This window comes from Berghia stephanieae, chromosome 15 (assembly GCF_034508935.2).
Source record: "Berghia stephanieae isolate SIO BIC M18660-M18661 chromosome 15, UCSD_Bste_1.3, whole genome shotgun sequence".
In the NCBI taxonomy this organism is placed as follows: Eukaryota; Metazoa; Mollusca; class Gastropoda; order Nudibranchia; family Aeolidiidae; genus Berghia; species Berghia stephanieae.
This window is the reverse complement of record NC_088374.1, coordinates 2,152,963-2,167,962: the sequence shown is the minus strand read 5'-3', so window position 1 is coordinate 2,167,962 and position 15,000 is coordinate 2,152,963. Positions and strand designations below refer to the sequence as shown.

Here is a 15,000-nt window from a genome sequence, read left to right as displayed (position 1 = left end):
TGTTAGGAGAGCAGACAGGAATCAATATATATATATATATATACACACACATTATATATACATATGCATATCAGGAGAGGAGAAGAAGCAAATTTAGTGACAAGCTTGGGGTGCTCATTGCTCTTGTAATGTGTAATGAGTTAAAATATACAGTACTGGCTGGAATCGAGCACGGTGCCTGGAAATGCCAAGCAGCGTGCTGGATGGAATCCGAGCTTGCCGAAATTCGATGATCACGGGGTGGGGGTGGGGGGTAACCGAGTAACCAATACATTTCGTCACCCACCCACCCATCTCGGGCATGTCGTGTGTTGTACCGTATTGCAGAATTGTGCTGGAAATCAGCAAGCTCGGATCCAGACGCCGCAATACTATATACCTAACTCAATGCAATATACACTTGAGTGATACGAGAACTTGATCATGCGCAAGGCTGAGTGATAAGACATTGCTTCGGTATTGCCACCACACACACACACACACACACGCACACACACCACACACACACACACACACCACACACACATGCACACACACCACACACACGCTGGGAATTCCATTGGAGCATACGACAAGGCAAATGTGGACACGAGTAGAAACATTCAAATCGTTCTCTCACCCGAGAATAATACTACGTATAGAAATCAATAATTGTGCAAAGTCACTTTGAAGGCAGAGCATCAAAGAAAACCGTTTCTCACTGGAAAGTAAACTTTGATAGACTGTTTCAATCTAGAACACACACACACACACACACATATAAATATATATATATATATATATATATATATATATATATATATATATATATATATATATATATATATATATATATATATATATATATATATATATATATATATATATATATATATATATGTGTGTGTGTGTGTGTGTGTGTGTGTGTGTATGTGTATTTTCTAGATTGAAACAAACAGCCAATTGAAGATATATATATATAATGAAGCTAAATCTATGAAACAGCTGTTGCTGCAGTGTAACAGTAGAGGACAACACCGAGTGTTTCCCCTTCTACATAACACATAAATAAATCCCTTAATCTTAATGACTGTTCACCAGGAGCAAACGGAGAAGAAGAAGAAAAATTATTATTTTAATCGGTTAGTTCCACATTAGCCTTGAGTCGACTCCAAAGGGTTGAATTCAAAGAGTGATTGATTCCAATAAGACTCTGTCTCATTCTAATTCATTCAATCACGAAAGAAAGATCGAATGAAAACAAAACACTCATGATGAGGAGTGGGAAATGGACAGGCTTCGCGAGTGGGGACGATACAGACAATGGGCATTTCGGGTACAAACCCTTCGTCAGCACAACAATACACAAATTAAGAATTTTGAATAAGAATACGGTTGGTTGGTTAGTTGGTTGTATCGTAACGAACGTGACGATTTTCCTATAGTTGGTACGGAGAGGGTTAATTCTCCTCAATGAAAGATAAAATCATGGTATTCAGCAAACTAAACTGTGACCCCTCGTCTCAAAACGGTATTAAGTCGGGATGACTAAGATGCTGAAAATTGAATTTGTAGCCAGAAATATCAGACTTAAGTTGAGTGTATTTGTTTTATAGAGGAGAAGGAATATCATATTTTATTGTGCTAAATACCAACGTTTTATAATTATGACCAGTTTGACTATAATTTGACTTTTTAGCATCTGCTCCATCCTGTTTTGAGACGAAGGGTCACAAATATGATATTCATTCTCCTCAATAAAACATACAAACTCAACACAAGTCTGAGATTTCTTGCTGTAAATTCAAATTTTAGGATCTCTCTATCTCTTAACTTCCTCAACCCTAACACCGACTATCCGTAGTTTACCCGGGGTTACTTTTACCCCATACCTGTTTATTACATTTTTATGAGAAATAATAATAGGTGTAGTATCAAAGCTAATGTTTTTTTAGTTTTTACACATTAATGATAGTTGAATAAAACTATCTATGCACATGCTCATTTTTAATTGACATTTTCCAATTTTGAAAAGTAGCAAAAATCTCTAGGATTGAGGGGGTTAATGATCCGGACATAAAACCGTTTGGAGGTCAGGGGGTCGAACAGAGCAAAGAACAGTCACTCTTCTCCTTCATTTCAATGTAAATATAATAATAGCAAGACAGCATCCATCAAATCTCACACACACATCACACGATAGGTACCCCGATCCTCTCCTCATCCGTCTAGAAAAAGCCCAGAGTCAGTCACATTCTTGGTTGACCAGCAGCGTGAGCCCTGGTGGAAATGCCAAATCGTTCAAGCCCGCCAACTTTACCGTATATTCCAGCATCGCCTCCTATCTTATGGAGTGGCCCCAGAATTCTCTCCCTTGCCTGCAAGAACGGGTCAGTCCAAATATAACAAGAAAGGGGGTGGTAAGGATACAACAGGCCATGGTGGTAGCGTTATATCATAATGGGCAATGAATGAAAGATATAAATAATAACGTGAAGTTGAATGTAAGCTTCAATTTAATTACAAAAACAGATCAAATGAACGTTTCAGGTTTCCCCTTTATCAACAAAACAGGATGAATGAAACACCACAGATGAATGAGATGATGTGGTAGTGGCGTAGTTAAGATGAATATTCGGCTCGGCTACCAGAACTGCCAACATGGTCACCTGGTACTCATCCCAACAATGACCAATGATGAATTTCAATAATAAATTTCCATGATCGAGCACCGTAACCAACGCGTCCAACCTTTTCAAATTCAGAGAAGTGAGTGGAGCAGGCACTCGTGTTGATAACAACACGAAATGAAGAGAGTAGAAAAGTGCAAGAAGGCAAGAGAGAATAAAAACTTCGCTGCGGAGATGGGGGGTCGAACCCGCTGCCTTACTGGTACGACAACTCCGCCTGGCCGGGGAGATTGTGACTCTACCACTTGTGGATGGCCCATACGGTAGAATCACGATCTCCCCGGCCAGGCGGAGTTGTCGCACCATGTACCAATAAGGTCCCGGGTTCGAGCCCCCCTCTGTTGTCTTCTGTCACTTTCCTACTCACTTCACTTCCAGCTTTTAAAAGAACGAAAACAGGCCACCCTAACTACCACGCACCTCCACCATGCCCCAAAACAGCGCACAATGTGTTTGGACTGTTGTAGAATACAATCTAGATGCAGGGATTTATTTTTCCTGTTTATTGTTTTAACTCACTCAACCCTAACACCGACTATATCCGTAGTTTACCAGGAGTTACTTTTTCCCCATGCCTATTTATTACATTTTTCTGAGACAAATTTTTGGCGTAGTATCGAAGATAAAAATTTTATAGTTTTTACACGTGAATGATAGTTGAATAAAACTATCCATGTACATGCTCATGTTTAACACATTTTTTTCCAACTTTGAAAAGTAGCAAAAATCCCTAGGATTGAATGAGTCAATTTGCTAGTCAATAAAATGTCACCATGACACGTGCAAGGCGCAATTCCAGACAATTTCCTAAATATGACCAAAAAAAACCCCCCCAAAAAATTAAATAAAAAAAATAAATTAATAAATAAATAAATAAATATTGATAATAATAATAATAATAATAATAATAATAATAATAATAATAATAATAATAATAATAATAATAATAATAACAATAATAATAATAATAATAATATTATTATTATTATTATTATTAATATTATCATTATTATTATTATTATCATTATTATTATTATTATTATTATTATTATTATTATTATTATCATTATTATTATCATTATTATTAGCTTTATTCAGAATTTTTTTTTTCTAAACAGGAAAAAAAAAGGGGGGGGGGGGCAAATAAAAGACAAGAAAAGCAAAAAACAAAAACAAAAAACAAGAAGAGAACTAAATAAAAAAAACAACCCCAAAAACCAACACACTCACAAAACAAAACAAAAAAAACTAACATCTATATATAATATGTAAACCAAACATAATACAATGCATAACAGAGAGATGATTTACAAGGAAAAAAACTATCATCTCTCAAAACTCTAACTATACATTTGACTATTTCCCTCCCAACTAGGGTATCCGACAAGGGCCTGGACAAAACCAAGTAATCTCATTCCAAGACAAAGACAGAAAGCGTGTTGGAAAACAGATATAAGGGCATAGAGGACACAGTAAGTGCCTCCCAGCCCACTATGGGAGGTCAGGAACCCCACCCAGCAGGAAAAGGTAAGACAAAGGGGAATGGTACAAATAGGGAATGGCTGTAGATCCCTTCATCACCTCAAATTTATGGAGTTTATATAAGCTAGAATATTTTTTTTAAATATATATATATATAGATAGTTCGAAGATGACGTCACTCAGGCCTTTGTTATTGTTTTTGCCATCTGCGTTTGTGAGTTGTTCTCACTAAACTGTATTAACCAGACTATAAAAGTTCATGGTTACACAGAGTTTGTGTGTTGGTCTGTTATACTTTCGGATGGCAATGTTGTGAGCTTCTTAGCCAAGCGCATACTATATATATATATATATATATATATATATATATATATATATATATATATATATATATATATATATATATATATATATATATATATATATATATAGGAATAAAAAGAGAAAAGGAAAACAAAATTTTCAGTGGGGTTCAGGGTGCATGCGATTCAACAGGTACAACACAACACAACGGCGAGGGAACTATGACACCAGTGAATAAGATTCAATGAAGCTTTAAACCCCCCCCTAAATAACAAAATATCCAACACGGAATGTTTTGGGCTCAAAACCCTTCTTCAGCCGATGACGAAAACGATACATCACTTCTTAGAGATCAGACACAGATAGCATAGATATATTTGGCACGGTCGGGTTGTCTATGAGAAAAGGGGTCTTGATTTACAGTGAGAGAGAGGTAGAAAGAGAGAGAGAGAGAGAGAGAGAGAGAGAGAGAGAGAGAGAGAGAGAGAGAGAGAGAGAGAGAGAGAGAGAGTGGTAGAGAGAAAGTGGTAGAGAGAGAGATATAGAGAACGAGAGAGACAGAGATAGAGAGAGAGAGAGAGAGAGAGAGAGAGAGAGAGAGAGAGAGAGAGAGAGAGAGAGAGAGAGAGAGAGAGAGAGAGAGAGAGAGAGAGAGAGAGAGAATGTATGTAAATATTGCATGAGTTTGTGTGTGCCTGTGAGTCAAATACTATTATACCTAGATAGATAGATAGATAGATAGATAGATAGATAGATAGATAGATGGATGGATGGATGGATGGATGGATGGATGGATGGATGGATGGATGGATGGATGGATGGATGGATGGATGGATGGATAGATAGATAGATAGATAGATAGATAGATAGATAGATAGATAAAACAAAAACCATGAAATAAAAGTGCTCAACTTTTTGATAAAAGGAGCTATTTATAAAACATTTCAAGTATAATTATAATCAACTTCTACAACATTGTCTCGAGCGATAGATAGATAAATAAATCGATAAAAATCATCCTCTGATCTGATACGGATGTGTAGGAATCCACTCACAACGCCAGACAGTTGTTAGGATTCCTGGCGTGCTGGAATCTTTTACTACAAATAAAAGAAAGAAATAGAAAAAGAGAAGTTTGACCTTATTTTTAAATAAAATTCAGCGGCCACCTCTGTCCTATTTCAATTGGGGTCAATTTGGTCTCACTACTGAGGCTGTTAGTTCAGATTTTAAATAAATAAATAAATATATAAATAAATAATTAAATAAATAAATAAAAAGAATTAGAAAATGAAAGGTAACAAAAAAGTGAGAAGTGGCCGTATTATATGATCATTAGGCACATATTTTTGATTCTTTACGACCTTCTTTATCAAATATGAGCGTATTGATCATAAGAATTAAGAGCAGACGTGAAATGGGTGATTATGAATCTAACATACAAAAAAAGCCAGTCGTTAGAAAAAAAAGATTAAATATTTTGTTTTTAAAATGATTGAAATAATGAATAAATGTGGCAGCTTTCTCTAAACAATTTTACTTGGTGTCAAATCGCTCTAATGGGACTGTTAGTTGCATTTTCAGATTTTAAAAGAAGAAAAAAAAAAAAAAAAATAGAAAAAGAAGGAAAAAGAGAAAATGAAACAAAAAGGAGCAGCGGCCATATATAAATATATATACAATATACGGTCTTTAGGCATTTTTAGCTTTTATACAATCTTCTTTAGCAGCAGCAGCAACAGCAGCAACAGCAATGGCAACAGTAGTAGCAGTTTTCAGCGATAGATTGAAATAAACTTGCTCTCCAAAGCCGATATGATGATAAGTACGTAGTGACAGCTTTGAGATTTCCTACCATAAACAGCAAACGATTGCACAATGCACAACAACACCGACACCTCCTCGCTTATTTGAGCAGAGTTATGTCTGAAGCCGAAGAAGGCGACTCCCCGATGGTGCTGGTGCTGGAATTGTGGGAATTGTGGTTACTGTTGTTAAACTCTTTGCCTGGGCTGAGCCCCCCGTTGTTGCTGCTGTCGACGGCCTGTGTCTCCTCTGGGGATCTCCCCAAGACGCGGATACGCCAATACTGGGTTAACTTCTGCTTGCTGCTGGCTATGGCAGGGTGCAAGTTGAATGGAAGGTCTAACTTCTGAATGGGGAAATGAAATGATAATGTCAATCACATTGTGGAATTTAAAATAACCAGCAAAGGAAAACAATCTCAATTATCAAAATTTAACCCAAAAAATGAATATGTAATTAAGGTAAAAGTCGATTTTAATAACACGAAAAGATTTTTTAAAAAATAATTCTTGAATATAAATTATTCTAATTTTTGGGTACTGAATAAGCAAAAACTTCGAGTCAACCTGTGCTTAAGTAATATTCATATAATTGATAAACTTAAAGGTACCCAAACTTAACAGCCAACTTTAAAAAACACACAAAAATGTTATTTCTTTACAACAAAATTCTTCATTAAATTAAAATAATACTTGGATACTGAAATATTTCGAGTCAATCCCTATGTAAGATTTATACAACATATGAATACAGTTACTAACCTCCCAACATTGATAACACAAAGTTTGTTTTCTTAAAATAAATTTTACGACTAATTAATCCAAAATTTGGATACAAACTTTTTTTTAAAAACCCAAAAAGATGTAATATCATTAAGTATAACAAAAACAAACAAACAAAACCCCAAAAAAACCCAAACAAAAACAACAAACATTGCTGCTATGTGGATAAGCGGTATGACATTCGCTTTTGGATCAAAAGGTTCCGAGTTCGAGCCTCTTTCGGCGCATAGGTGAGTCCTTGGAAAATAATTTTTACTCACATTCTCTTTCACTGTACTCAGGTGTAAAATGAGTACCTGGTCTTGAACAGCATTGTCACTGTCAGAAAAAAATTTTTTAAATTGTAATATCGCCTAACAGGCATCATCGTCTCATGTTGCTGTTGGTCAGGGACCCATTGTAAAGCGCTTTGAGCACATTGAGTGGATATTGCACTGTATAAAAGCTCAAGATTTTGGTTGTTTTTTTATTTTCTTTATTCTCAAGACGATTTTACAAGTCTTAAAAAGAGAAAACGAGTTGTGAACAAATCAACAACACCTGCTCCAATAGGAATAATAATAAAATCTTTAAAATTCTCAACTACTTGTTGGTGTGGAAAATTCACAAATAATTAAAATACTTTGATAAAACTAAACTTACGCAACTGGAAAATTCACAAATAATTAAAATACTTTGATAAAACTAAACTTACGCAACTGGAAAATTCACATAAACGTTTCACCAAAGTGGTATGAAATAAAGGTGAAAAGAAAATGGTCTCCAAGAAATCAAAAAACCAATCCATTGTTGAAATCAAAAAGCCAATCCATTGTTGTAAAGACATGATCAGCTCAGTATCCACATTTCTTTTCCCGGGATCTAACCCGAGTTGTTCCGCAGTTTTGTAGTTGAGGGCAGAAACGAGTGAAGATGGCCGACGATTATTCTGTAACTTTTCCAAAATCAAAATCAAAAACTGCTCAGTGAAAAGATTTTGAATTCTAAAATGATGTTTAACACTAGGAATGCAGGGCAACTTTATATTTCTAGAGCGATTGGTAAAAAAACAAACTTTCAAGTCATAATCGTCACAGAAATGGGATGGTCAAAACAGTTGTAGTTGAAAATTAAAAAAAATTGAGCTTTTATAAAGCGCAAGATCCACTGAATGTGCTCAAAGTGCTTTAAAGGGGTCCGTGGCCAACAGCAACATTTAACATTTAGGACGGGACACGATGCCTGTTGAGTGATGTTACAATTTTTTTAGGACAGAGACAACCCTGTTAATGGTCAGGTACTCATTTTACACCTGAGTATGGTGAGGCGCTGTATAAATATATGATTATTATTATAAAGACCCTTCTCCAAGGACTCAACTATGTGCCGAGTGCAAGGTTCAAACCCAGGACCTTCCAACCCAAAAGCGAGTTTGAATAGAAAGAATCGTATCCAGGCCGACAATTCTCAGAGGAAAGTCTGAAGCCACTAAAAAGTCAGGCCACTGCTGAAGAACACACAGTCATAGAATTTCCACTAAAAGAGATAAACAACTAAAAAAAAAACAAACAAACAAAAAAACAACAAAAAACCCAAAACAATGACGGAATAGTACAAAATGGAAGAGTGAAAATAGGAAATGATTCCACCAAAAATAGGAAGGGTTGGCAGGTATGCAACAAGGACTAGAACCAAGGACCTATGGGTTACAAGCTGAGAGTGAAGACCACAAGACTGCAAAGCTGTGCTGCCCAAGACAACAGCAAATATGTGACCATTCGCCTCAAAACGGTATTAAGTCGGGATGGTTAAGATGTTGAAAATTGAATTTATAGCCAGAAATATCAGACTTGTGTTGAGTTTGTATGTTTTATTGAAGAGAATGGATACCACATTTTAGGGTGCTAATGCCAACAATTTATATTTTTGACCAGTTTTAACATTAAATTCGGCTTTTAAGCATCTGGTTTGTTCCGACATAATACCGTTTTGAGACGATGGGTCACATATAAGTCAAACTCCAGAGCCAGAACAGAAAAGACATGGGGGTGATAAGCCGTAGCCTGTGATAAATCATAGCCTGTCATTTTAAAAAATTGAGCTTTTATAGAGCGCAATATCCACTTAAGGTGCTCAAAGCGCTTTACAAGGGGTCCCTAGCTAACAGCAACATTTAACATGTAGGACAGTGCATGATGCCTGTTAGGCGATATTACAATTTTTCGGACAGAGACAACACTGTTGACGGCCAGGTACTCATTTTACACCTGAGTATGGTGAGAGAATGTGAGTAAAGGGCCTTCTTCAAGGACTCAACTATGGGCCAAGCGAGAGAGGCTCAAACCCAATACCTTCCGATCTGAAAGCGAGTGTCATACCACTAGACCGCATAGCCGCACATAGCCTGTGATAAGCCGTAGCCTTCGTTACCTTAAGGAAGACCTGCCTACTTGAAAACTTGTTTATTTTGTTTTCAAAAAGGTTTTATGGTGCTTGCAACACTTTAAGGTCATATCAGCGCCAGTAAAAAAGGAAGAAAATGGGATAGGAAAAAATTCCAGAATTACAATTAAACTAGCGAAAAAAAGAAAAGACAAAGGGGAATTGGTTCAAGTAGCAGTGCTGATGGTGACAAAAAGTGAAAAAGGAGGAAAATCTTGAACGGCTGCTTTTAAGCTCCATTTTTACTGCATTGACCCCATAGAGATGACAGACTATCATTGACACTCTAGCTAATCCCTGCAATAGAGATGACAGACTATCATTGACACTCTAGCTAATCCCTGCAATAGAGATGACAGACTATCATTGACACTCTAGCTAATCCCTGCAATAGAGATGACAGACTATAATTGACACTCTAGCTAATCCCTGCAATAGACTGGGAAACTGCATCTATTTGTTCCATCACACATCAATTAACCAGTCGATTTTTGACCAATCAAAACATGGAATTTGTGACACACCCTCACACGTGCTCGGACAAACATAGTTGGTTGTTTATAAACAATAACGTGAATGAAATGGACCTTTCTCTGATCATTGTTATTGTTTTTATTCCGCCAGATGGGTGACTAGTTATCACACGATTTTCTCGATCATATTATAAACGTTTATATTTACACATAGTTTTCTGTGTTGGTTCTATTGATCGGGTGGTAGAACAGTGGGTATTTTACTTAGACACATGCCATCAATAGTAAAAACATGCGTAGTTCACTATGTTTCACAATCACTGACATTGTTTACATTATGACAACTGTCCGAGAGGCGTGGTTATCTAGGGGTCAATTCCCTCAATGTCAGTACATTTCATAGGGGGAGATGGGGGAAATGTCATCTTTTTAAAGAATCAAATTCCTCCCCTGATACCAAAATCGCGGATTTCCACGGATCCGAGGAAAACCATCAGCACTGAAGTAGGAAACAATGTAGATTCTTCTTTGATTTGTTTTCTAAAATAAAAATGGAACAGTCGACCACTTTAAAGTCTGTAAAAACATCAGAAGAGAACTGTCAGCAAAGCTATGGAATTGTGTTTAGAGCTTTTTCTTTTTTTCTAACCCACTCAACCCTAACACCGACTATATCCGTAGTTTACCCTAGATTACTTTTACCCCATGCCAATTTATTACATTTTTATGAAACAAATTATAGGCGTAGTATCAAAGCTAATGTTTTTGTTTTTTCAGTTTTTGTATGTTAATGATAGTTGAATAAAACTATCTATGTACATGCTCATTTTTTCCAATTTTGAAAAGTAGCAAAAATCTCTAGGATTGAGTGAATAGCCTATAGAGGCATTTGAGTTTGTTTTTTAAAAAAACATAGCGCAATATGCATTGAAAATGCTCAAAGCGCTTTATAATGGATCCCATAGCCAACAGCAACACTTAACATGTGATGCCTGTAAGGAAATGGTGCAAACAATCAAAATATTATTTTTAAAAACCCCAAAAAACTTGAGCTTTTGTATAGCGCAATATCCACTAAATGTGCTCAAAGCGCTTTACAAAGGGTCCCTGGCCACAGCAACACGCAACATTTAGAACGGGACATAACGCCTGTTAGGCGATATTACAAATTTTTGTTTGGACAAAGACAACACTGTTAACGGCCGGGTTCTCGTTTTACACCTGAGTACGGTGAGAGAATGTGAGTAAAGAGCATTCTCCAAGGACTCAACTATGTGCCGAACGCGAGGCTCGAACCCAGGACCTTCCGATCCGCAAGCGAGTGTCATACCATTAGACCACATAGCCGCACAATAGTGGATCTCCACTAATCAGCAGCAGGGTTGCCAGATTATTTTCAGGCATTCTGCCAACTGGATTTAAAAAATCTGCCAAATCCCACAAAAATCTGCCAAACCGTACTATTTATAGTACCCTCTTTGAAAACTCATCAGTTTTATTAAACAAAAAATTCGCAAGGCCGATGTCATACATTTTTTTTTCCATTTCCCAAGTTTAAAAAAGCACTAATGCATAAAAATTGCCATGGAAAACGTGGCAAATAAAATCTGCCAAATATCTGCCAAACTGTTTTTTTTTCTCTGCAAGACGACTTCAAATTCTGCCAAAAAAAAAAGGACATTTGGCAGAAAATCTGCCAAATTGGCAACCCTGATCAGCAGACACGTGGCAGCTATGGATCTGGGAAAAGCCAGGACGAAGCACGGCAAAGTGGTCTAGTGGTATGACACCCGCTTTCAGATCGGAAGGTCCTGGGTTTGATTGTTTGTTTGTTTTTAAGGGTTTTACGGCGCTTGCAACACATTTATGTTATATCAGTGCCAGTAAAAAGGAAAAGCATGGGATCGTAAAAAGTTCTAGAATTACAATTAAAGCACCCAAGAAAAAGTAAGACAAAGGGGAACTGGGAACAAATAGGGATCAGATGTAGATTCCAAGAGCATACCACCAATGTACTTAGTTTGAGATCACCTATAAGTCTCATCCGGACACAAGCACAAAACCCCCCAAAAAAAGAAATACACTCAAATGCTTACATTATACATTCAAAATAACAAATATAATAGTACATAACAGAGAGATGATTTACAAGGAAAAAATTTCATCTCCCAAAACAATAACTATGCATTTGACTGTTTCCCTCCCAGCCAGGACTCCAACCAGGGCCAGGACAAAACCAAGTAGCCTCATTCCAAGACAAAGACAGAAAACATGTTGGAAAAAAGATATAAGGGTATAGAAGACACAGTATGTACCTCCCTGCCCGCTATGGGAGGTCAGGAACCCCACCCAGATATAGGGGGATAGAAGACACAGTATGTACCTCCCTGCCCACTATAGGAGGTCAGGATCCCCACCCAGATTTTGGGGGATAGAAGACACAGCATGTGCCTCCCTGTCCACTATAGGAGGTCAGGAACCCCACCCAGATATAGGGGGATAGAAGACAGTGTATGTACCTCCCTGCCCACTGTGGGAGGTCAGGATCCCCACCCAGGTCCTGGGTTTGAGTGAACTACTTGGAAAATGCTCTATACTCATAATCTCTCACCGTATTCAGGTGTAAAATGAGTACCTGGCCGTTAAAAGCATTGTCTCTGTCAGACACACACAAATAACAACAACCCTGTAATATCGCCTAACGGGCGTCGTGTCTCGTTCTACATGTTATGTGTTGCTGTTGGTCTGGGCCTTTTGGAAAATGCTTTGAGCATGTTTAGTGGATATTGCGCTACATAAAAGCCCAATTCGTTTTCTGTTGTTGTTGTTGTTGTTGTTAACTCAAGGCCGGATACTAACGGCGAAAAAAATTTATCTTAAAAGAATACGAAGAAGATCACGGCAAAAAAACTTAATTGAGAGTTGTAACCAACTGCTCGACCAATCAAATCATTTGTTTCATTGAGCACTTCTAACAACATTTTCGTTTGGTGATCGTCGTCTACTTTTGTGATGTGATTTTTTAGGTTGTTATAAGACATTAACTGACTTAGTCCTAGAGATTTTTGCTGCTTTTCAAAATTGGAAAAAAAGTATTAAAAATGAGCATGTACATAGATAGTTTTATTCAACTATCATTAACATGCAAAAACTATAAAACATTAGCTTTGATACTACGCCTAAAATTTGTCTCAGAAAAATGTAATATATAAATAGGCATGGGGTAAAAGTAACCCCGGGTAAACTACGGATATAGTCGGTGTTAGGGTCGAGTGAGTTAAGTTTATGAAGGCGACAGCGAGGGTGAACAAAATTCAAATGGCCAGCGCATGAGACAGAATTTACCCCGGCCTGAGGAAATCTCCACACTTCACTTGGAAGCTGGGAAAAAAAAAACAAAAAAAAAAAAAAAAAAAAATATATATATATATATATATATATATATATAAGGTGGGATTATATGATTTTTTTTAAAAAGAGGGAGAGGGGGAAGGGAGAGGGGGGAGAGGGAGAGGGGGGAGAGGGAGAGGGGGGAGAGGGAGAGGGGGGAGAGGGTGGTATGATTGACACCAGTCCTGCTGCCGCAAACAAAAAAACAAAAATTCAGTATATATATATATATATAAATCTGAATCTATACCAAATGCTTGATTTCTCAAGTGAAAATTGTAGAGAAATACGTGGAGTTCAATGTTATTGTTATTGTTTTAAATAAGGAACGAAATAACGTGCGTTACGGATAAATTATGTTAATTCAAAAGCAAAACCTCTGCAAATATGTCGCTTGAGGAAGAATGGAAAGAGAGAGAGAGAGAGAGAGGGATAGATAGTGAGAAATATATATATATATATATATAGAGAGAGAGAGAGAGAGAGAGAGAGAGAGAGAGAGAGAGAGAGAAAGAGAGAGACAGAGAGATGTCTATTGAGGCCAGAATATACACCATAGATTATTAAGGAAAAATAAATAAATAAAAGAAATCAAACAAATAAAACATGCAGAGAAATTGAAAAGAAAAACAGAAAAACAAAATTCCAACCATCCCATTCACACAGTCAATTCCATGCAGATGACAATGACACTGATGAAATTGTTCACAAAATAATATTGTTATGTACCATTTCAATACTTGTAATATCAAGTCAATGCACACCACACGTGTAGCTAACTATCCATACGGCTACTTGTTTTTTGTTTTTAAGGGTTTTACGGGTTTTACGGCGGCGCTTGCAACACATTTAGGTTATATCAGCGCCAGCGATACGAACACAATATATTCTATTGTGACATTATTTATAAGTAATTAAATGTAATTCAGTGTATTGTTCATGGAAATTGAATATTGGTACTGCAATTGCAAAGGGCAATAACTCAGTAATAATAATAATAATACACCATTACAAATATGATGAACAAATCGCTGTCCTGTATTATTTTTTTGTTTTGTTTTTTAAGGGGTTTACGGAGCTTGCAACACATTTAGGTTATATCAGCGCCAATAAAAAGGAAGAAAATGGGATAGTAAAAAGTTCTGTTTTTAGCCGTCCATTTTTATGAGTAGTTCTCACTCAATTGTGTCAATCAGACCTTCAATGTTCAAAGTTATTCACAGTTTTGGCTATTGGTAAGTTCCATCCGGCTGGCGAGTGCTGTGAGTATTTAACTAACTATAGCATCAATACAAATCTTAGAAACTTTTCTTTAGAATGAAGGGCACTGTGGAAGTTCTAGCTAGTTCTACTTTGAATAATACAGCAGGTAGACAGATCTACGTTCAAATAATTTCAGACGGTTTCTCTATGAAGCATGAATATATTCACTGCTGCCAATCCTAGCCCATGTAAATGTGTACAATGGATATCCAAAATGAGTCAGATTTTGAACACATGTGTACAATGGATATCCAAAATGAGTCAGACTTTGAATAAATGTGTACAATGGATATCCAAAATGAGTCAGATTTTGAACACATGTGTACAATGGATATCCAAAATGAGTCAGATTTTGAACAACTGTGTAAAATGGATATCCAAAATGAGTCAGATTTTGAACACATGTGTACA

General features: G+C 36.7%; 1 protein-coding gene across 6 annotated transcripts in view; it reads right to left on the bottom strand.

Annotated features, from left to right (window-relative positions):
* The window catches only part of LOC144960251 (AP-3 complex subunit sigma-2-like), a 63,259-nt gene that overhangs the window by 15,886 nt on the left and 32,373 nt on the right, over window positions 1-15,000 (bottom strand). For 2 of the 6 annotated variants that reach the window (XM_078893279.1, XM_078893280.1), the window contains one exon: window positions 6,310-6,606. The exons of 2 other annotated variants lie outside the window; for them this stretch is intronic. In XM_078893279.1, the coding sequence (XP_078749405.1) occupies window positions 6,361-6,606 (246 nt within the window). In that variant the 3' untranslated portion in view covers window positions 6,310-6,360. Of the gene's footprint in view, window positions 1-2,186; window positions 2,358-6,309; window positions 6,607-13,281; window positions 13,318-15,000 lie in introns of all 6 variants that reach the window. 2 more of the 6 variants (XM_078893278.1, XM_078893282.1) reach the window with 2 other exon arrangements.